We start from the raw sequence: 19,882 nt of genomic DNA, 5'->3' as shown, positions 1-19,882 counted from the left end.
CAGCCAGAGATAATTTGCTCACGTAAAAGCAGATCTGATAAGCTGTCATATGTTTTGGTTGACTCATTTAACTCAACCCAACGTTCAATTACCTTTCCAACCTCGCTGAATATTGTGAAAACGTTTCGCCAATCTCACGTTTAGCATTTCTAAATTTCACGCGATAGCCTTCTTCTGTAAGAATGTACCTATGTAACAGCGCTGTTTTCAATTCTTTGTATACGATTGCCCTCTCAACTGGCATATGCAAGTAGACTTCTAACGCCTTGCCCGTCAACAAACTACTTAGTGCAAGCGCCCATTCACCCCTTGGCCAGTTCGCAGTCTTTGCAAATCTTTCAAACCTCCTAAGTTACGCGTCCATATCATCGCGGCCATCCTTAAAGGCAGGAAGTTTTGGCTTTTTCACTTTCGTTTCCGATTTGCCTTTACTACCGGCCAGCTGCGTTTCTGGTTTCAGCTCTAATTCTTTCATCTCTTTGTTGTACTCTCTTTCTTTAGCACGGTCTTCTGACGTTTCTTCAACAAGTTTTTCTTCTCTATCTAGCTTTTCGTGATTTACCTGTTCTAGTCTTTCTCTCTTCTTTTCTTCTTTCAACTCCCTATCCTGCGCAAAGTCTACGAGTTCCTTACCCTGCAGACCTAGAGACTTACCTAGCTCGATATATTTCACGAACTCCATTGTCAAAATGCAGAGTGTGAGTAAAACAACAATGGTTGCAATTGTACCAATCCTTACGCGTTTATTAGAGTTATAAGACAGACTGTAAGATCTCAGCTTGCGACAGGTGTCATTCCTAAGTGACCTACACAATGTGTCATCTACATTGGTTACCTGGACCAGACGGCCAGTCACTATACCAAACTTAATAGCTGTATCGGACCATGAAAGGAGGACACTCAAAGATATCGAATAGAGCTGAAGGTAGACACAGAACTGATTCCTGAGATCTCAACAAATGGGGGTACATGTATAATCAGTACGCCTCTGCACAACGCATTGCAAGGGTCACCCGACGTAAATGGTCGTAGTGTTATTAGCATATAGCCATGTAGATAACTTCCAACATACACTAATGAAAAATGTCGACATTGAGCGTATTATAAACCTAGTGTCTTGGATCGTGATAGGGCGGCAAGGTTTGATGTCTGAGAAAATCAGCCATTTGGAACAGATAATGCTAACGATCGAGGAAATCCAAATAGCCAAGGGAAACTTTAGCCTAAGGGGTAAAGATAGAAGAACACTCCCTCTCAGCTTGGATTCCTGGGCCACTAATAGTACGAGGAGAATGAACAAAGCCTGGAATTGTAACCTACAACGTGGATGAAAATGGCACCGTAGGACTATCACCAACAAAAGTACATGTATGTGTAGAGGATATCATCAACAGACCACTATCCAGGAATGTAGCAGCAATTGGAAGCCACATAGGGCGGCTGTACTGAAATGCTTTCCAAGAAGAGGATACCTGGAGTCAGAGTTGTCTAAGGGACAGAAGTTAATTTAAAAAGGTAGGTAGCTGAGGCAACACCCAGTGGCTACATGCGATTGGCGATGGCAGTACTTGGTCCCGCAGAAGAGAGTCGGTTACTGCACTAATCGGCATTAGAATTGGAGTTCACATTGCTCTTCATGTCATGAAAATGGAGAACTCTGTACTCCAGTGTTGATGTTTCCCTAGGAAGCTGGCTCAATTAACTCTGAGGTTTAGGAATTAGGTCTAATGGTCTGAATAACAGAAGTTTTTCCCGGCTATTTCAGACAGAATCGCTGGGAGTCTGGCGCAGAATAATAGCAACTAGATGTACCATATTAAGGCAGAGCCAACAACATGTAGACTGTCGGGTACCAAGAGACTGGCTCAACCACCCTGCGATGTAGCGCCTGTTCTCTCGTGTGAATCCTTCCATCAGAGCAGATGACTCTTAACGGGTTTTTGACTTGAAGATGTGAGTTACCTTCAGGCTAGTCTCAAAGCCTACGGCTCATTGGAACATCCAATTTTCAGGAGGCCAAGGCGTAGTACAAGAGCACCTCCTCAGTAATTTATCTGGTGAAGTGACTAACGTGCTAACCAAAGCACTCCTGAGTGTGAAAATTGGAAGTTTAGGGACAGGAGTACCCCATGAAGATTAGAAGAGCCAGTAAAAACCAGTAGTTGAGGGTTCATCGTCAGATTCAACTGTTAACCGGGTGTGTGTTGATGGTAAGAGGTATCAGTTTTTTTTTTTGGGGGGGGGGAAATTCATCTTTGGGCCGAAGATATGCTTATCAGATAAAGGTCCAGGCGAAGGGTGAGAGGATGGGAAGAGTGTCAACATTCCCTCTGGTCAATCTCCCAAGCGCTGTCAGTGTAGATTGATGAAGAGGCAAAGCAGGATTTGACTGGTGCGTAAAAAAAAGGCGGGGGAAAGAGAACCAGAACTGTTCCACTGTATCTCCTCCAAACTTTTAAAGACCACTGGTAAGTGACAATGAAAAGGGTGGGAGACCAGAGAAAAGTTTATCTTCATCGAGCGTGGAGTCATTGCCAGCAGACTAGTTAAGTCGGGTGGAATTTATGCTTACTGACAATGAACAGCTACAGTACATGCGAATGACGGTGAAGCATTTCTGGAGAATGAAAAAAACAAAAACTAGAGGTTTGACGGTTGTTAAAACAACTGCAGGCTGTTTTGGCATTTTCGAGAAAGCATTTCAAAAACTATATAACTTTGAAACTATCAGAATAGTAAACTTTAACATTTCATGAACATTACATAATTCAATCAAATTGACAAGAGCGCCGAACACTGGCCTTGAGAAACATCTACAAAATCTGTAGTGGAAAACGAAATATTCAAAAAATTTAAAAAAAAAAATGTTGATGACTTCATCATGACGTCATAAATTAAGCCAACAATTTTTATCAAGGTCTTGGTTGGCTGTAACTTTGATGATGATCAAACATCTCAAAGTTACCCAAATTGTGGCTTGAAAACGTGTACAAAGTCAATGGGCATCAATATTGAAAGGGGTGATTCCTGTTTTCAGGGGTCCAACAGAGTTTATCACTGCTGACCATGTTCAAAGTCCTCTTTTTATTACATGCTGTTGATTTTGCCTCTGTTTCTGGTCAAATCACCCTGAAATAAATCTTTTGTATGAGGAAATGAATGTGGGGTGGAAATATTTCATTTCCGAGTTACATTATATTTGACACTTGGATCAAGATTTTCATTTATCATAATGAGGAAACACTTGTTTGGATTTATCTACAAATTGAAAATGATACCTGCCTCTTGGAAAATTTATACAGTCTCCTTGAAATCTGAGATATTTGTTTTCATTTTAAGCATTTTTCTGATTAACTTTGCAATCATCATGCCCATTATGTTACACAATGGTGATGTCGACATTAAAGCCTTGTTAATAACTAACTCCTTCACAATCTCAGAAACTTTCAATGAGTGTTTCCTCTTCTTTTAAGTTACGTGTACATAATGTGGATTTAAATTAGATGTGTCCTGCACAGCATCATGGTATTTCCTTGTAAATTTCACATACATGTACTGTCAAGGCTACTTACTGTCAAGGCTACTTACTGTCAAAACAAAAACATTAAACTGCAAAGTACTCTAATTCTTAAGAACGTCAGTCAATCTGACATTTGTTTGCTGCAACAGTTAAAGCCCCATCTGTAAAACATACCTAGTGTGACTAAAAGTAGAAGAGCAGGTCAAATTTTGAAGTTCCAGGGAGTACATTTAACCTTAATTTGTTCATAGACCATTCAGAAAGGAGCCACCTATCAAGTACGTACACCTGTAGGATGGGACGTGTACAGTATCTCTGACACCCCTGTTCCTTTGTGCATATGAACTTTGATAATGACCCCAAACAGCATGAAATATTTTGATCTTGTTTTCATGAAATGACATGTATTGGTTTTGAGTGTGTGTTTATAAGAATGGCTTCTGGAAATGTGTTTTCAGTCAGATTCTGATTTCTTTCATGCGTAACACAGTAGTGTTGTACATGTAAATGTATTCAAGTCCTTTTCCGAGTCACACAAAAGTGGTAAAATACAAAGTGGTACAGTTAAATCAAATCTAAGTAACAAGACAGTGAAATTTGAGCACATTGATTTTTAAGAAGGAATAGCAGTGAGAATGTTTGGAAAGACGTTTACCTGAAATTTAGAAATTAAGCAAAGGGACTTGGACCCAAGTCATTTTTCCTAATCTTGTCCATTTTTAGTACACTCAAAGTTCCAAACACTCACACTACTGTTTTCCTTAATAGATAATGTACTTTGACTTCACTGTCTTGTTACTTGGACTTGATTTTAACTGTACCACTTTGCATGTCACCATTTTTGTGTTACCATGTCACCATTTCTTCATTTGACTCAGAAAAGGACTCGAATACAACACTGTGACGTGGACACCAACATATTTGGTGTCCCAGTTATGCGCGACAGGCTACAAAAATGCACAGATATAATTAAAACTAGGTCAGATGACCACTCTTGTGCCTTACATACTGACATGACACAAGTGAAGTATTAAAGCTAAAGAATTACTGGCTTAAATGAGTTGTGCTTTATTATAATAAAACAAGTTACTTCTTATGTGAATTTTACCCGTTTTGTGTGCAGGTGCATTTTTTTCTGTAGCGTATTTTTCAAACTTAGGAAGACTGAGTGTTTCTGGGGTTTTAACTATTTAAAGGTATCTGGGAGTGGATTTGAAAATGATGACAAGAATATAAAATCATCCAAGAAATGCATTATTTGCTACAATGTAGCTTGATGTGGTTTTAGTGTCCCAGTTATGCACGACAACTTGCATGATGGCTTTGTGTTTAAGATGTGATATTTAGAAATTGATGCACTGTTTCCCAAATCCAGTTGCAGAATAATGATATATGAAGTTTGTCATATCCAATGATACACAAACAACAAATAGAATGTAACTTTGAAATTTTTGCTCATGTGTCACACTTTTGGACCCCTAATTTCTGGAATTACCCAAAAATCAATAATAAATAATTTCATGACATCATCACGACATCATTTATTTACAATAACTCTTGTATTAGGGTCTCTGTTGTTAATTAATAACAATCAAATATCGCGAAGGATTCAAAGTGGTGGCTTGAAAACGTGTACAAAGTCAATGGGCTTAAAGAAATATTAAAAAATCAATAATATATCAGATGATAACGTCATCATGATGTCATCCAATTACAATAATTTTTGTATCAGGGTCTTTGTTGGCTATCACTCTGATAACGATCAAACATCGCATAGTTACCAAAATGGTGGTTTGAAAATGTGTACAAAGTCAATGGGCTAAGAATACCTATGGAAGGCTCCTTTAAGATGATGTCACGTGATTTGCGTTTAAACTGAAAGCATTTTATGAAATATTACTTGATATTTAAACTCTTGGGTATATTTCAAATCAAATAACACAGCGTAAAATATACGATTTCTCTTTTGTCCTCAGTAATCTTCAGCCGAAAAAACGTGCACAAAACCTACGAAAAAAAAATGCAGCTTTAATCTCATGTCACTTGACTCCTGATGATGTGATTCTGATGATTTTTCCCGAGGAGCCTCACTTCATGAGGGACTTCAAGTGTACATTGAAGGAAATAAGTCACATTGACCAGAGTGCTGAAGACAGGCTGTTGAAAAATGAGTACAAAACCTATTGGTTAGATGAAATATCCAAAAATCTATTTAAAAATAGGTGATGACATCATCATCACATCATAAATTTAGCAAAACTCTTTCATCAGGGTCTTTGTTGTCTGTAACTTTGATGATGATCAAACATCTGAAAATTACCCAAATGGTGGCTTGAAAAGGTGTAGAAAGTCAATGGGTAAAAACACTTACGCAGAGAAATTGCTCCTTTCAGTTCTTCCGTGTAACGTCCGTTTTTTTTCACGGCAAGTCTGCCGTTGCTAAGGGCCGAAAAGTTTGCGAACTGCACGCCCGTGTGCACTCGAGCACGCGACGAGTTAATGAGCTGGCCTGGCCGGGCGCTACTGTTGCAGAGAAACTACGTCACGTGACATTTACATACTGCTAGGATTTCAATAGGTTGTTCATGTCCATCAAAAATGCTAGAATTCGGGAATTAATTTCGATTATTAAGTTGAGAGATGGGCACGGTCATCATTGTTCCAGATACCAACCATGACTTCCCTCATTTCTTCAGATATCGGGAATTAATTCACTGCTGTTCACTTCAGGATAAATGAACTCCCAAAGCTGAACATTATTTAATCGTCCATATTTTGAGGAACCTGCCATTATGTTTTCCCTTTGCTTGTGGGTTATCTATTTGATATACACTATAATACAGAATTGCATGCAATTTCAAATATAGAACATTTGAAAAAAGGTAGAGAGGAAGCTAAAGAAAATGATCTTACAGTTGTCTGGAATTCAATCTTGTCCAAATACACATTTTTTTCAAGTGGTCGGAAGGTGATGGGTAGGCTGAAGCTTGTACCAGTACTCAGAATTATTGGCTCTGGATAAAGTGTAGAAAAGAACCGACTGCTTGGGGAGCTGTAAAATCAAAAACAAATAATCAATATTAAACACATCGGCCACAGATAAATACAGTATTAAACTGTACTGTGATTACAAGGTACTATGATTTATTTCACCAGAAAATCGTATGTACATGTAACCTGCACTGGGAAATAAAGTCCTGTGTGGACACCACCCTCCATATTCTTACACCACAAATTTGGCACTATCCGTACATGAGGATGAGGTTAGAAAAAATCTATAACACTGGCAAGGAAAGATTACTTGCTGATGGATTATTCTATATCCCACTTGTCCATGGTGTGGTTTTACTTTCAACTGAAAAAAAAGACACCACAACCAACAGTTATTTACTTAGTTGGTTTTTACAAATGCTTAATCCTGGTGGTGATTAAAGATTTAGCCCACATGTACAGTATATTACCACATCATTGACTCTTTGAAACTCCATGACAATGTCATGGAGAGATATGGCTGCTTGATGGCTCCACAGACATGTACACTTAAAGGGAGGTTATTCCAGGCTCAAAATTGGTACTGAAAAGCTTGCACAATGCCAGTTAAGTCCAACCAAATGCAAGTCACTGGTTACCGGTATCGTCAACTCAAGCTTACGTTGTAAGTACAAGTTGAAAAAGTACCAAAATTGTTGACTACTATTAAATATTTCATGACAACCAGTATAATTAAAAAAAATAAGTTTAACATTTTTGTAACAAAAGAGCACTTGACAACAACGACCGTATGCGGCAAGAATGGTGTATGTTAATCTCCAAACATGAATATTCCGTTCACTCCGAGTTCGGAACGCCCCACCCAAAATTTAGGTCATGTCATTTAAATATCAATATCAACTGGGAAGTCCATGATCGGAATGGCTGATTCAAAGACCTGTATGTACCGGAGAGCCAGGCCAAACCGCAATAGGAACGGCATGATCATTAATGGTCGGCTATTATGCTATAAGTTGAGTTTGGAAGTCCTGACGTCACTGATTGGGTGGTTCAGTGATAATAGTAGGCCTGTGTGACTAGTTGAACGTACGTGCCCACAACTACACAGTGGAGTACCAGCCAGGCCCCACAGAGTATGCAGCGCCGTGCGGCACCACGTGTGCACACCATGCACTCACGATTGCCTATTCACAGAAGCCACACGCTGGCAATGCACCCTGCCCATGTAAAGTTTGTACACACCGTGCTTGGCTAGTCAGTTCACACACACTACACAACTTGATGGTCGTGAGTGACCACCAATAACTTGTCTCCTTTCTCCATGGTATTGTTGACTAGTTGCAGTAGTTGTGCAGCCGCAACTAGTCGAGTAGTGTGGACCCAGTGCCAGTGCATTCACAGCCACGACTAGTTCAGTCTGATCCAGCCATGATTGCGCAGAGCACGGCACAAACAATCCGTCTTGTTTGAAGATATTATAATTCATGAGCGGGCCATGCATCTTCTTTAAGCTTTGGGATTGTGTGTTTATGCATGTCTGTGAAAAAAAAAGGATTTGCAATGAATGTGCACACCATGATTGAGTCTTCTTTATTTGTCAGAAATTTTATTTACAAATCAGTGTTTAATTTTGTGATGTGTGATTCCAAACTGTTCCCTGTAATTCCTCCGCCATCAAAAGGCTGATTTGTAGAACTGTGCGGTGCCTGGTTGAACTCATTCACCAAAATAGGGATCATTTATTGTTTTCTGCATTTAATTTTTAATGTATAAAAATCTGTGAAATTTTTTGTTTGCATATAGTAAAAATTAATTTTTGTGCAAAGTGGCTTAAAAATATTTTATTCGTTATAAGCTTTCCTGACGTTGTTTATATAAAAATAGGGTTTCATCCCTCCCCTTGAAGAAAATGGACATGTCCAAGTCATGTGAACGTGACATGCATCGGCATGTTTGTAAGCTCATTAGCATTCAGGTGATCTACTCATATGCACAATAAGGGCCCAATTTTGTGCTGACGGTTTTGTATACGTGAAGTTATTTTACACAAAATTCACATCAAGGTAGAATAATGGACCGCAAATAATGCCAGGTTCACACCGATAATGATGCCATAAAGCATTTGCTGCTATAAAATTCGTCAGAGGGCAAACATGTTCAACATTTGCCAACTCTCAAATTATCGGCGCGAATGTAAATTCAATTTGTTTTGGTACGTAAGTTGGTGCCAAATTTGCGCTGCAAATTTTCAATGCTTCTTGAAGTCAAAACTGCATTTCAACATGCTAAAATCCATGGAAAGAATGTACTATGTGAATGCCTGTCCGAGTTGATCATTTTAATCCAACATCGTCCGGTCCATGTGACGTAATTTCTCTGCAACAATAGTACCCGGCCAGGCCAGCTCATCAGGACCTTAGGAACTTGCCGTTAAAAAAGCAGACTTTACGTGGAAGAACGGTAAAGCCTTACTGGCAAGACTCCCAAGAGGTTCGAAGGGCTGACATGCGAGAAGCTCCAGACCCCGAGGTAAGTCCCATGAGGAGATGAGGAGCCTCAAAGAGGATGCTAGACGAACACGGAGATGTCCAAGAGCGCTGTTGTCCGATATGGAAGATCCATCTTGAAAGCCAGAGTGAATGGCGGAGATTGCAGATTGGTAACTGCGGAGAGTCGCAACTTGTGTACCAAATGCATGTTGAACAAATGCATTAAAAAACAGCTACTTGTACCTTCCGCGATGCATTGGTCAGAGCCGCATCTCATTCTGTGCATCATGAATAAAATGCCAAAGTCAGCTATTGTAGACTTTGCACGTACATGTAGATAGTTGTCTGCTCCTGGCTGTCATTGTCACAGCATCGTCAGAAAGGCCAGCTGAGTGGAATGATCATTTGACAACAGCTAGCAGGTCGGGTGGAGGGTCTTTGGCTGAGGGTAGAGGATGCCAGGGCCCGGTTGATGGAGGAGATCTGGCCTGAGCAGTAGTACTGGAGGGTTTGGTACAAGAGAGATGTGGGAACCAAGGTTGGCGAGGCTAAAAAGGTGCGATGGGGAGGACTCGGCAATGTTCCCATTTGATTTAGGAGAGTACAGCTGGGATCAGGGATATCGGGGGAAATGCGTAAGTGTCCCTGTCCAGCTGAGACAGAGAGTGTCGGTTGCCTAAAGCTTGAAGGTAGTGGAACCTTGTGCAGAAGACCGGTAGCTGGGCATTTTGAGACAAGGCGAAAAAGTCAATGTGCGGTCTGTCTACAGCCTCAAAGACTGGGCATACATGTACTACTCCTGAGTGAAGGGTCCACTCTGTTAAGCAGATGATTCCCCTTTAGAGTGCATCAGCAATGGTGTTGCTGGATCCCAAGATGTGTGTTGCTTGGAGATTGATTCTGTCGTCCAAGGTCCAGAGGAGTAATTTTCTTATCAAGAGGCAAAGGCTTGAGGATTTATGTAAGACACCACTGTCCTGTTGTCAGATCAGATGAGGATGTGTTTGTTCTCAATTGACAGATGGAAGTGGCAATCGGCATTGAATATGAAGAGTTCCAAGATATTGATGTAATTCCTGATAAGGGATGGACCCCAAGTCTCTGATGCTGGTAAAGGAGGTAGGGAGGCACCCCATCACTGGGAAGCGTCAGTTGTGATGGTGAGCTGCAGAGCAGGTCTCGGGAAGGAAAGACCTTTGGTGAGGTTGGGATTTGAGTGCCACCAGCAAACGTGTGGAATGTTTAACTTTAGTCACCAGCACATCTATTGGGTCCTGACTGGCGCAGAAGAATGTCAACAGGTGGACTTGAATTGGATGCATGTAAAGACGGCAGAAGGGAACTTGGTCCATAAGACTCGCCACGAAGCCCAGGAGGTGAGGTCAAGTTCAAGGCAGGGCCAAGTAGCCAGGCAGAAGGAGGCTGACGCAGACAACCAAGTTGGCAATGCAATCCAGAGTAGGAGTCTTGATTCCCCCGCTGGCGGTCGAGACTTGCCCCAAGGTAGGTCAGACGTTGAGTGGGGGTAGGTCGCAATTTGTTGTGGTTTATAAGAACCCCCAGACTTGTGGAAAGGTTGTAGACAAAGAGGGTGGAAGCTGTAACCTCAGATGCACACTTGCCAATGATGAGCCAGTTGTCCAGGTAATGAAAGGTCAAGATGTCTCGACAACAGAGTTAAGCCACGATAGACCTGACGACATGTGTGAAGACCCTGGGGGACCCCAAAAGGCCGAAAGGGAAGTGCCACAAATACAAAGGTTTGGCCGTCGTAAATGAAGCGGAGGAACTTTTGGTCGTATAGGTTGATTGGAATGTGCAGGTACACGTTCTTCAGATCCACTGTAGAGGTCCAGGCTGGGATCGGCAGGGACAGGGTGACTGTTTGCAAGGTGTCCATTTGAAAGTGCCGAGGACGGATGAATCTGTTTAGCAGCTTGAGATTTGGATGCCAGGAGTTTGACTCCTTCTTCGGAGTGAGGAAGAATGTTGAAACGAACCCGTCGCAGGATGGATGGGAGACTGGGGTGATTGCTCATGTCTGAAGAAGGGAGTTGATATATTTTCTGTGTTCGTAAGTTTAATTTGAGGTTGTTTTACTTGCAATTGAAGCGAGCGTGTTTCAACAAATTTCCTGCCACAGCACAAGGTCTAGATGCATCACGCACATTTACCACACCATGCACAGACATTGTTGGCCAGTTTGCTGTTGTGATTATCTGAGTAGCACTGTGTGAATTGTCCATAATTCTTGAGTATTGTCGACTGTAGAAATTTTTCACAGATTAAGACAGGTTTAATTAATTTTTATTTTAAATTTTTTGAAAAATGTCATTCTCGTTCATGCCATTCAATCAGCACAACAAATTGACTAAAAGAAAAAAAAATTCAGATCGACCGACCTATTTTTGAGGCATGTAATCAGAAGCACAACTTCTTTTTGGCCTAATTAAAGACAGCATGCATGCAGCAGGCCAAGGTTAAATAACTATAATAATTGTGGATTCCAAGAAATCTTTGGCAAGTGTTGATCCAAATTGGGCAAGCAAATTTATTACATGGCCTGCACGCTCGAGCAAGCTAAAAAAAAACTGATCACATAAAATACATCCATCTACAAACATGTACATGTAATAATGAACCAAATAGGACTCGACACTTCTGCAGTCATTGAATGTTAAAAGTATCACCCTCAGTATAACGTCACTTGACCTGTGATGACATCATCATGACATAACCCAACTTCCATTTATAACATATCCTATCTATTTGAGAATGCCAAGTTTTGTCTATGTTGGACTTTTGGCTCTGAAGATACTAGCCTGCAAAGAATACAACTTTGGAGGTGTGTCATGTGACTTTGGTTGTTGCCCTCACGACCTTAACTCTGGTAAGAAAGATCTTTGTCTAATAGCTGTTTCTTTGTGTAACTTTGCTGACGATGAAAGATAGGAAGATGAAAGATAAGAAAATGACAAGAGTCGCCCCTAGAAGATCGTATCGAATGTCATCTGTTATAGATATTCAAAATTTAATAATACATGACCTAATTGAGTCATTGTGATGTCACTTAAATGTTATCTGGAGCGGAAATTTTATCAACCGTATCACTTTTATGATTTTACCTTGAGAAAGATTTTGCTAGAATTGAAAAAAAATCAGGCCCTCCTTACATGTATTTTGTGAATTTTATGGTGATTGATTCATGTTTTAACAATCTCCTTTGTTCAGAATATGCATCAAAAATGTTTACAATGTGAAAGATGATGTCATCATGACATCAACCAAAATTTCATATAACACAAGGTTCTTTTGATCCATTCCAAGTTTAATCTCAGATTAATTGTTCTGGAGATATTGGTTTCCAAGGGATTCAGCTTTGCAGGCATGTCATATGAACTCAGATGACGTCACCATGACATCACTGTTCTCAGGGAATTTTTAACCTATTATTAGTTCAAGAGATATGTCAAAGATCTTGTTAAAATAAGAATTTGAACCTTGTTAAAACAAGAATAATTGCTCCCACTCCCTACCTGGATATGCCACTAAACACCAAGTAGCCAAGAGGCTAGGGGCTGCAATTTTCCCCTGCAACTGTGATTTACATGTACTGCAATTTTCAGAATATACATGTAAGCCATGGCTTATACGCTGATTCTCACGCTGACAAATGTCTCTGCGGCTTATACGCTGGGCAGTCTTCTGTCACAAAAGCCACGACCAGGCCAAGTGTACCACGTGCAGGTGGCGCAGTCATGCTTTCGTTGGTGGCCATTTACATCTGAAAACTCGAACCTCGGAGAATAAATAAACATTCAATTGTCCAGATTTCCAGTTATTAACAGAATTCTGCAAGTCATGAAATCATGAAACACATACATGTACATGAAATGTGTACGTAATCTTAAACTTTACTTGCTCTGCTGCGGCAACATTTCTTAGGCGGCTTTGCAAAAAGGTTGCCACGGTTTGACCGTTGCGGTCGCCACGGTTTGGCCAGGTTGCTAAGGATCCTACAAACTGCGGTATGGCTGCATCAAAATCACTCATGCGAAGGCAAGTTAATGAGTACGAGTGGAAACTGCGGCATTGTAATGCTAAAGCGCTCATGAATAATGCATTATCAGCTGTCCAAAACGTGGTGATCGCGGCGCGTTTTTATGAATCCCAAAGTTTTTTTCCGGAACGTCGGCGATCGCTCGTATGCCCACTGACTTGCATAAATATGAACGCGGTGACTGTGTTGATATTGAAGGGGAATCAACGATCACACACAGTATGAATGAAACACAACATTTTCAAATGTGGTTTTGATCAGGTAATTGCTTCGAAATATAGAACAGCAAATGCTAGCTTAAAATTTGTATTACATATGTACTTAATGTTTCTGCCACCTTGGTGGTACGAGTGTAAAATAATTGCCTTTTACTACTGGCTTGTGTCAAATCCATTGACTTTGCGGTAGGCCGATGTCATGTGCGCTCCAATGGCCGGCGCCAATAAAAAGCCCAAATGAGAGCTGCCAACTTTTACAAACTCACTAAAAGCGGGGATGAAATTTTCTTTCGGAAAGTTGAAATCACAGTGGTGTAATTAATCACTGGTATCAAGAATGTGCACTTCTTACTTTACGGATTCCCGGCCCGGCGATGGACATTGTGAAATGCCATCCAAAAAGGCGAGACCATGCAACCAGCGTATATGCATTCTACACGTAGTATCACCATGTCACGCGCCCAGAAATAAACAATTGTGATCCAATAGACATGGCATTCAGTCATTTATCGGTCATATTTTGCCAGCTCTTAGATGCGTTGTGCACGTATAATACTCGCACCACACTCAAAAAACAAAAACAAAAACAAACAAAACGATCCGTTCATCACAGACTGGAATTTAAGTCTATGGAATGTAGTGAGAATTTAGGTTCAACAATACGCTCATTACTCAGTTCTTCGCGCTATAAAATCACATCGTTGTACTTCTCGCAAAATTCTTCATGCATGCGTCTTCCGGCCCCTGTGTTTTCTTTATCGGGAGCAACTGAACTGCAAACAAGCCTAGTAAAATCACACATCGGACTTATCGATGTCATTGACGCTTATTATCGGGCTTCCTACTTCAGTATAAAGCTCATACGCTTTAATTATGCGCTCATTTTAACAAATTAAAGCCGTATTTTTAACAAGAATTTCCATGCGAAAATCCGTCCTGGTTGGCAGCTCTGCCAAAATGAACCAGCATGCCCGTTGATGATACGGACCCGTTGGTCAACTACACATAATTTTACAGCGTTTTCCTACCGGTACCCCAGGCTTTTGACGGAATGGAGAACACTCATGTTCAAAAATACTACTTTACGTATACATGTACATTACGGGGATCATTTCCCAGAACTGCAAACCAACATCACAAAACACAAATATCACAGTTGGGATAAAAGTATGTTCTTAGGAGCAAAACAGTGACATACAATGTGCACGTTTTTCCCCCTTAAAAAATGCCCGAGAAATATTGGAGTCGGTATGCTGGCTTCCTGAAAAGTACCTAGACAGCTTTGGAATGTCACCACGGTGGCCGCAGTCAGTTGCTAATTCCTCTGTGGAGCCGACCGCGATCACCGCGGTCCGAACGTATTTAAATAACAATAGGGGCTTCATAGTCAGTTGCACTGATATGTAAAGTGGGCGGGACACCGCGGTTGTCGGCTTGTAACTAGGGATTGGACAAACCGCGGTGACTTCGGTCAAACCGCAGTTCAACCTTTCTGCAAAGCCACCTTAGTGATTATTTTCCCACTTTTTATTCCATTCATGGTGGTTGTTTGGTAGACAAATAATCATTTTACTAAGATTTATTTATTGTGACCTAGAGATTTCTTTCTTTACGTTATTAAAATAAACATCAACCGCCTCAATGGTATACCTTCATGTGGCAAATCTTTGGTCTTTTTGCCGATGGTGTTCAGCATGACATTCTACAGAATATCTTCTTTTTTTCACTTGGGTTTCTGATGACAACACTTTCTGTGGTCACATGGTTATTGGAGTCAGCAATTAGACTGTCCATGAATGGGTCTGCGGTAGCAGTCAGGCAACCCTGAAAACAGGGTTTATGAGATTGCAGTGGTGTGTGCATGCGTGTGTGCCATGTCACATGCAGCATGCATGCAACACAAGAGGTTCCAATGCGATGACTCGAACGAAGGGCTCATGGCAGATTTTTTATTTGTGAAGCAATTTGGCAGTGTCTTTTTGGTCAGTGTCACAAAACCTTCAGATAACTGGATATAGTGCTGTGGACAGTTACAGAGTCTCATTTTGAAATTTTACAATCGTGTACACTGCCTTTAATGAATTTTTCTATTTGCTCATGAATTTCAATCTGTTATATCCGTACTGCTAATTCTTAATTATTCGTGTGCAAATTTCCATAATAACTCCTGTATGAAGAGTTCTTTCTTTTGTGAAGATTCACCACTGCCATTAGAGAGAAATGCCACAGCACAGTTTGCAAAACACTGGGTCATTAAATCTAAAATTCACAAAGAATGTGTAATGTTTAAACACACATTGACCTCGAAGGAATTCAGTAACGATACATGGATGTAACAACACCTTCACAGATCACAAACATGATAATGCCCAGTGCTGGAATCGATTGGGTATGATAAAGGTATGTATTGTGAATATGCCTTAAAAGAATAAGCTTACCGTTTTAAAGAACGCAAAAAATGCTCTATTTGGTAGTCGGCGAGCTTTTCAGTCATACAAAATCTCTGATACATGTACCACTGGCATCATGAAATTATATACTCCCTTGGCTTGGGTGGTATTTCGGTATCACCGAAATACCGCGGTATTTTTTTTATACTGAACAATACCGACAAACAATCCATGAATACCGGAATACCGGCTAATTCGGTACTGAATTTCAATACCGCGGTATTCTGGCTATTTTGTTCAGAATGTTCCCACAACCCTCTTAACATGAAAGCAGACAATTAAATCCTCAACAGTGACTGCATACTTTGTGGTTTAAGTCACCCAGCATGTGTTTGTATTTTCTCTTTTGGGGAGGAGATAAGATGTAACGTGATACTTCAGCCATGGAGGAATGCTTCAGCATGCAGCCATCAAACCGCCTGTCAAAAGGTTTTGTCTTCCTGTCCCCACCGTTGAGTTTGCGGTTTGGGGATAGCTTGTCGACAGTGCTTGTTGTTATTCCCACCAGCACATATCACAGCCTTTACCAGTAGCTTGGGAATTAAAAAGCAGCTGGTCTTCCGGTTCCGTGTCGCACTCGACTTTATTTTCCGAAGATCTTTATTTGCGGATAAGAAATTTAAATGCAAATGCTGCTTATGCTATCCTTATGCTCCCTTTGTGTCTTTTTTGTCCTTTATTTAAAATATGTACTACAAGTATTGTGTGAAAATTTATCTAACTGAAACCAGGAATGTGTGTTCTAAACTTCAAAATGATTCAATAAAACTGCGTTCAGCTGGACATCCACGGCAATCGAGGATCATTTTTTACTGTTTTCACATTTGTTCCCAGTCCAACCACACAAAAAGAGAAGCAAAACCCGATCCCTCACTTGTGACTGCTTGTATTTAAGCTTGTCTGGAATAAATTGAGGACAGTATCTGATGTACAGAACTAGCTGCCTTTCAAAATGCGAGACACTGTTTAGTCAAAAGTGTCAGACTCTCAAAGAGATTATTGACTGAAGACAAGGGCGGCACAAGTGTAGTGAAATTAAGTCTATTGTTGGTCTTGAGTGGTCAGTTTTATTGAATATGTGTGTACTTGGCGGAAGTTTACAACAAAATAATGCGGTCGGTCGTTTGATGTTGGTCAACATCGGTCGGTATCGTTCAATCTGATAGAGACAAAATATCGTCTGGCTGCATTAAATTTCCTCTGTTGATGCAGGATGCTTAAGAAACTTAAGAAGGTAAGACAACAAGATTTCAGTAGCGTCATGGCGTCACTCGTCGCCTCCTTCCAAGATAGTACAAAAATGCAGCTCAAACTCCACGCCTCGTTCATGAGTCCTTCCAGATTTACGAATCAAGTATGGCGGTGTCTGGGGAGGAAATACGACTTGTAGGGAAGAAGAAAATGACATCAGCAATATGGAATCACTTCGGCTTCGAGCCTGGTGAAGACGGTACACCTGAGAACGAAAATAAGGCAATGTGTCGCGTATGCCACAAAACAGTTGTGGCGAAGCACGGAAACACATCAAACCTGGTCGTGCATCTCCGAGCAAACCACCCTGCAACGTATGCCAAGTTTGTGACCGAGAAAGGGCGTGCCACACGGCCCGGAAATGCAGACCTTGGAGCATCGTCATCGAGCATCAAACAGCCAACAGTCAGAGAATCTTTCTACAAGGCTATGAAATATTCCAGGCAAAGTTCCCGGTGGAAAGAACTCACGGACTCCGTCACACATTTCCTTGCTAAGGAAATGTTGCCAATTTACACCGTTGAGAAACCGGGATTCAAGAACATGCTGTTGAAGTTTGATCGGCAGTATGATTTGCCCGGACGGAACCACTTCAGCAGAGTAGCTATTCCACAGTTGTACACCAGAGTGAAGTCCAGGGTTGCGGAGGATTTGCAGGCAGCAGATTTCTTTTCCGCAACAACAGATATGTGGTCAAGCACCAATATGGAGCCGTACATGAGCTTTACGGTTCACTATCTCTCGCGTGACTGGAAGCTTCAGTCACGATGTTTAGATACATGCTTTCTACCTCAAAGTCACACCGCACAAAATCTGGCTGATGCACTCCGATCCACTTTGGAACAATGGGACTTGCCCACGAGCAAGCTGTCATGCATAACAACAGACAACGGGGCCAACATTGTAGCAGCAATCCGACAATTAGATTGGCCTTGGTTGAACTGTTTCGGCCACAATCTGAACTTGGGGGTGACGAAGGCCATTTCTGATGAGCGTCAACGAACCAGTCGTGCCCTTGGGCTGTGCCGCACCATCGTGGGAAGTTTTTCCCCATAGCTGGAAGTTGAAGAAGGAACTTGCGAACGCCCAAGGGAGTCTAAATCTGCCGCAACATTCCCTCGTCACGATACGTACATTTTTTACGATTACCAAAAAAATGTGTTTATTGTAGGCATATTTTTTTATAAATAAATTTTTGAAAGCGGTCTTATTTCTCATTTTTTTGTAATCAGGCAACTTCGGTCCTGCGTGAACTCTAAAAAGTTAGAAGGAATCTATGTAAAATATTAACATGCTATTTTTTACACTCCTCATCAATGGGATAGTTTAAAGATGTGCGCACTTTATTTTTGGGCTGGCTGGGTGAACGTCCCCTGTCACCCCCCTGAAATATTGAACTGAGCGAGTGCATATGAAAATAACCACACCACAAAGTGAAAGTCTTGTTTAGTATTCTGAAGTTTCAAGTTGTACAAATAAAGTATTAGGATAATTAAGCCTCAGTTGGTGGATTTGTGGTCGGCCGCGGAACCCATAGCCTGATTAGCCTCATTAGCATAATGAACCCCATTCTCCCTGATAATTCATTTCGTACTTCTTTTTCTTTATTCCCTAAAGACTGCGCCACCCGATGGGGATCGATGCAGAAGATGGTCGACAGAATCCTCGAGCAAGCACCAGCCATACGCAGGGTATTCTCTGAAGACCGAGCGCATGGACACTTGATGCCAATTTGGCAGGACATCAGCGTGCTGGAAGCCGTCAACAATGGGCTTAAACCAGTGGCGGCCTTCACCGACATCATGTCTGGGGAGGAATTCGTCACTGTTTCGTCTCTCCTGCCAATGCTGTGTCACCTGGAAAACAACGTTCTCGCCGAGGACCAGGCCGATGTCACCCTGACGGCTGACATAAAAGCGACGATAATGAGGAAAATGAATTCCTTGTATGACCTAGAAAAGACACAGGACTTGATCCATGTCGCCTCCTTCCTTGACCCGCACTACCGCGCCGACAATATGACAGAGGAACGAATCCAGGCAACAAGGGCCGCGGTCGTGTCAGAAAAAACTTCCATGTCCGAACAAGCCGCACCACCAGCACCCGACTCAGACGTCGAGCGTGACGCTTCGACCGGCGACCCTATCCCAGCACCTGCACTTCAGGCGCCTCAGCAGAAGCGGAAGCTATCCCTCGGTGGAATTCTAGCGAAGAAGCGGAAGGACGACCCGAGCATGCCAATCACACAGCGGGCACAACTGGAAATCGAACGTTTTCTGCCGATGGACAATATAGATGGAGAAGCAGACCCCCTCATGTGGTGGCGTGATAACCAGCAAATGTTCCCCCTTTTGGCAAAGTTAAGCAAGAAATATCTCTGTATCTGCGCTACAAGTTCGCCCTCTGAACGCTTGTTCAGCACCGCAGGACACGTTGCAACATCACAGCGGTCATTGTTGAAGCCAGACAAAGTAAACATGCTGATATTCTTGGCAAAGAACTTGTGAAACTGTCACTATTATTTATTCACGCAGGAATACTGGATTTTATGGTCATGTTTCCAATTGCATGACAAACCAACAACTTCAACTATAAAGATTTTTTTCTACCTATTTTTTTTTCAGTGTTACTTCTTTCAGCTTGCTTCACTGATTTATTCGTACTTTTAAATCACAATTGTTCTCTTTGGTTGAGCAGTTTTGATGACTTTTACAAGATGTACTTCAAGTTAAGGTAAATAAACTTTGGGGTTGGAATGGAGAAGGAGAGTACTTGTACAGTCTTGTAGATATACGAGGAAAAAAAAACAAGACTGCTGCATGTTGATAGATGGTGTATTCTTATAATTAGATGGATTTTAAAAACGTGCCGGGCCAGGTTCACACTATCAATGAACATAAGCG

The 19,882-nt window shown here is 41.4% G+C and overlaps 2 protein-coding genes across 5 annotated transcripts in view; one reads left to right on the top strand and one right to left on the bottom strand.

The window, feature by feature from the left end:
• Window positions 1-19,882, bottom strand: part of cfap65 (cilia and flagella associated protein 65) — a 340,657-nt gene that overhangs the window by 294,334 nt on the left and 26,441 nt on the right. For all 4 annotated transcript variants that reach the window (XM_022246076.2, XM_022246058.2, XM_022246112.2 and 1 more), the window contains exon 3: window positions 6,434-6,572. In XM_022246076.2, coding sequence (XP_022101768.2) covers window positions 6,434-6,572 — 139 coding nt within the window. The remainder of the gene's footprint in view (window positions 1-6,433; window positions 6,573-19,882) is intronic.
• On the top strand, window positions 9,017-19,603 carry LOC147799583 (E3 SUMO-protein ligase ZBED1-like). The gene is made up of 3 exons (XM_087133960.1): window positions 9,017-9,040; window positions 10,329-10,503; window positions 18,597-19,603. Exons 1-3 carry the CDS (start codon window positions 9,017-9,019, stop codon window positions 19,484-19,486), a joined length of 1,089 nt encoding a protein of 362 aa, XP_086990086.1. The 3' UTR covers window positions 19,487-19,603.

The sequence above is a fragment of the Acanthaster planci genome, linkage group LG03 (genome assembly GCF_054643075.1).
Source record: "Acanthaster planci isolate LZ-2023a linkage group LG03, COTS_SCS, whole genome shotgun sequence".
NCBI lineage: Eukaryota > Metazoa > Echinodermata > Asteroidea > Valvatida > Acanthasteridae > Acanthaster > Acanthaster planci.
The sequence above is the reverse complement of the archived record's forward strand: the minus strand, read 5'-3'. Positions and strand labels throughout refer to the sequence as shown.

Coding starts and splice junctions, on each gene's coding strand:
- LOC147799583 (XM_087133960.1), top strand. CDS start 9,017: ATGCGAGAAGCTCCAGACCCCGAG. Junction 9,041..10,328: donor GAGAAGCTCCAGACCCCGAG/GTAAGTCCCATG, acceptor ATGCATGTAAAG/ACGGCAGAAGGGAACTTGGT. Junction 10,504..18,596: donor CGGTCGAGACTTGCCCCAAG/GTAGGTCAGACG, acceptor TATTCCCTAAAG/ACTGCGCCACCCGATGGGGA.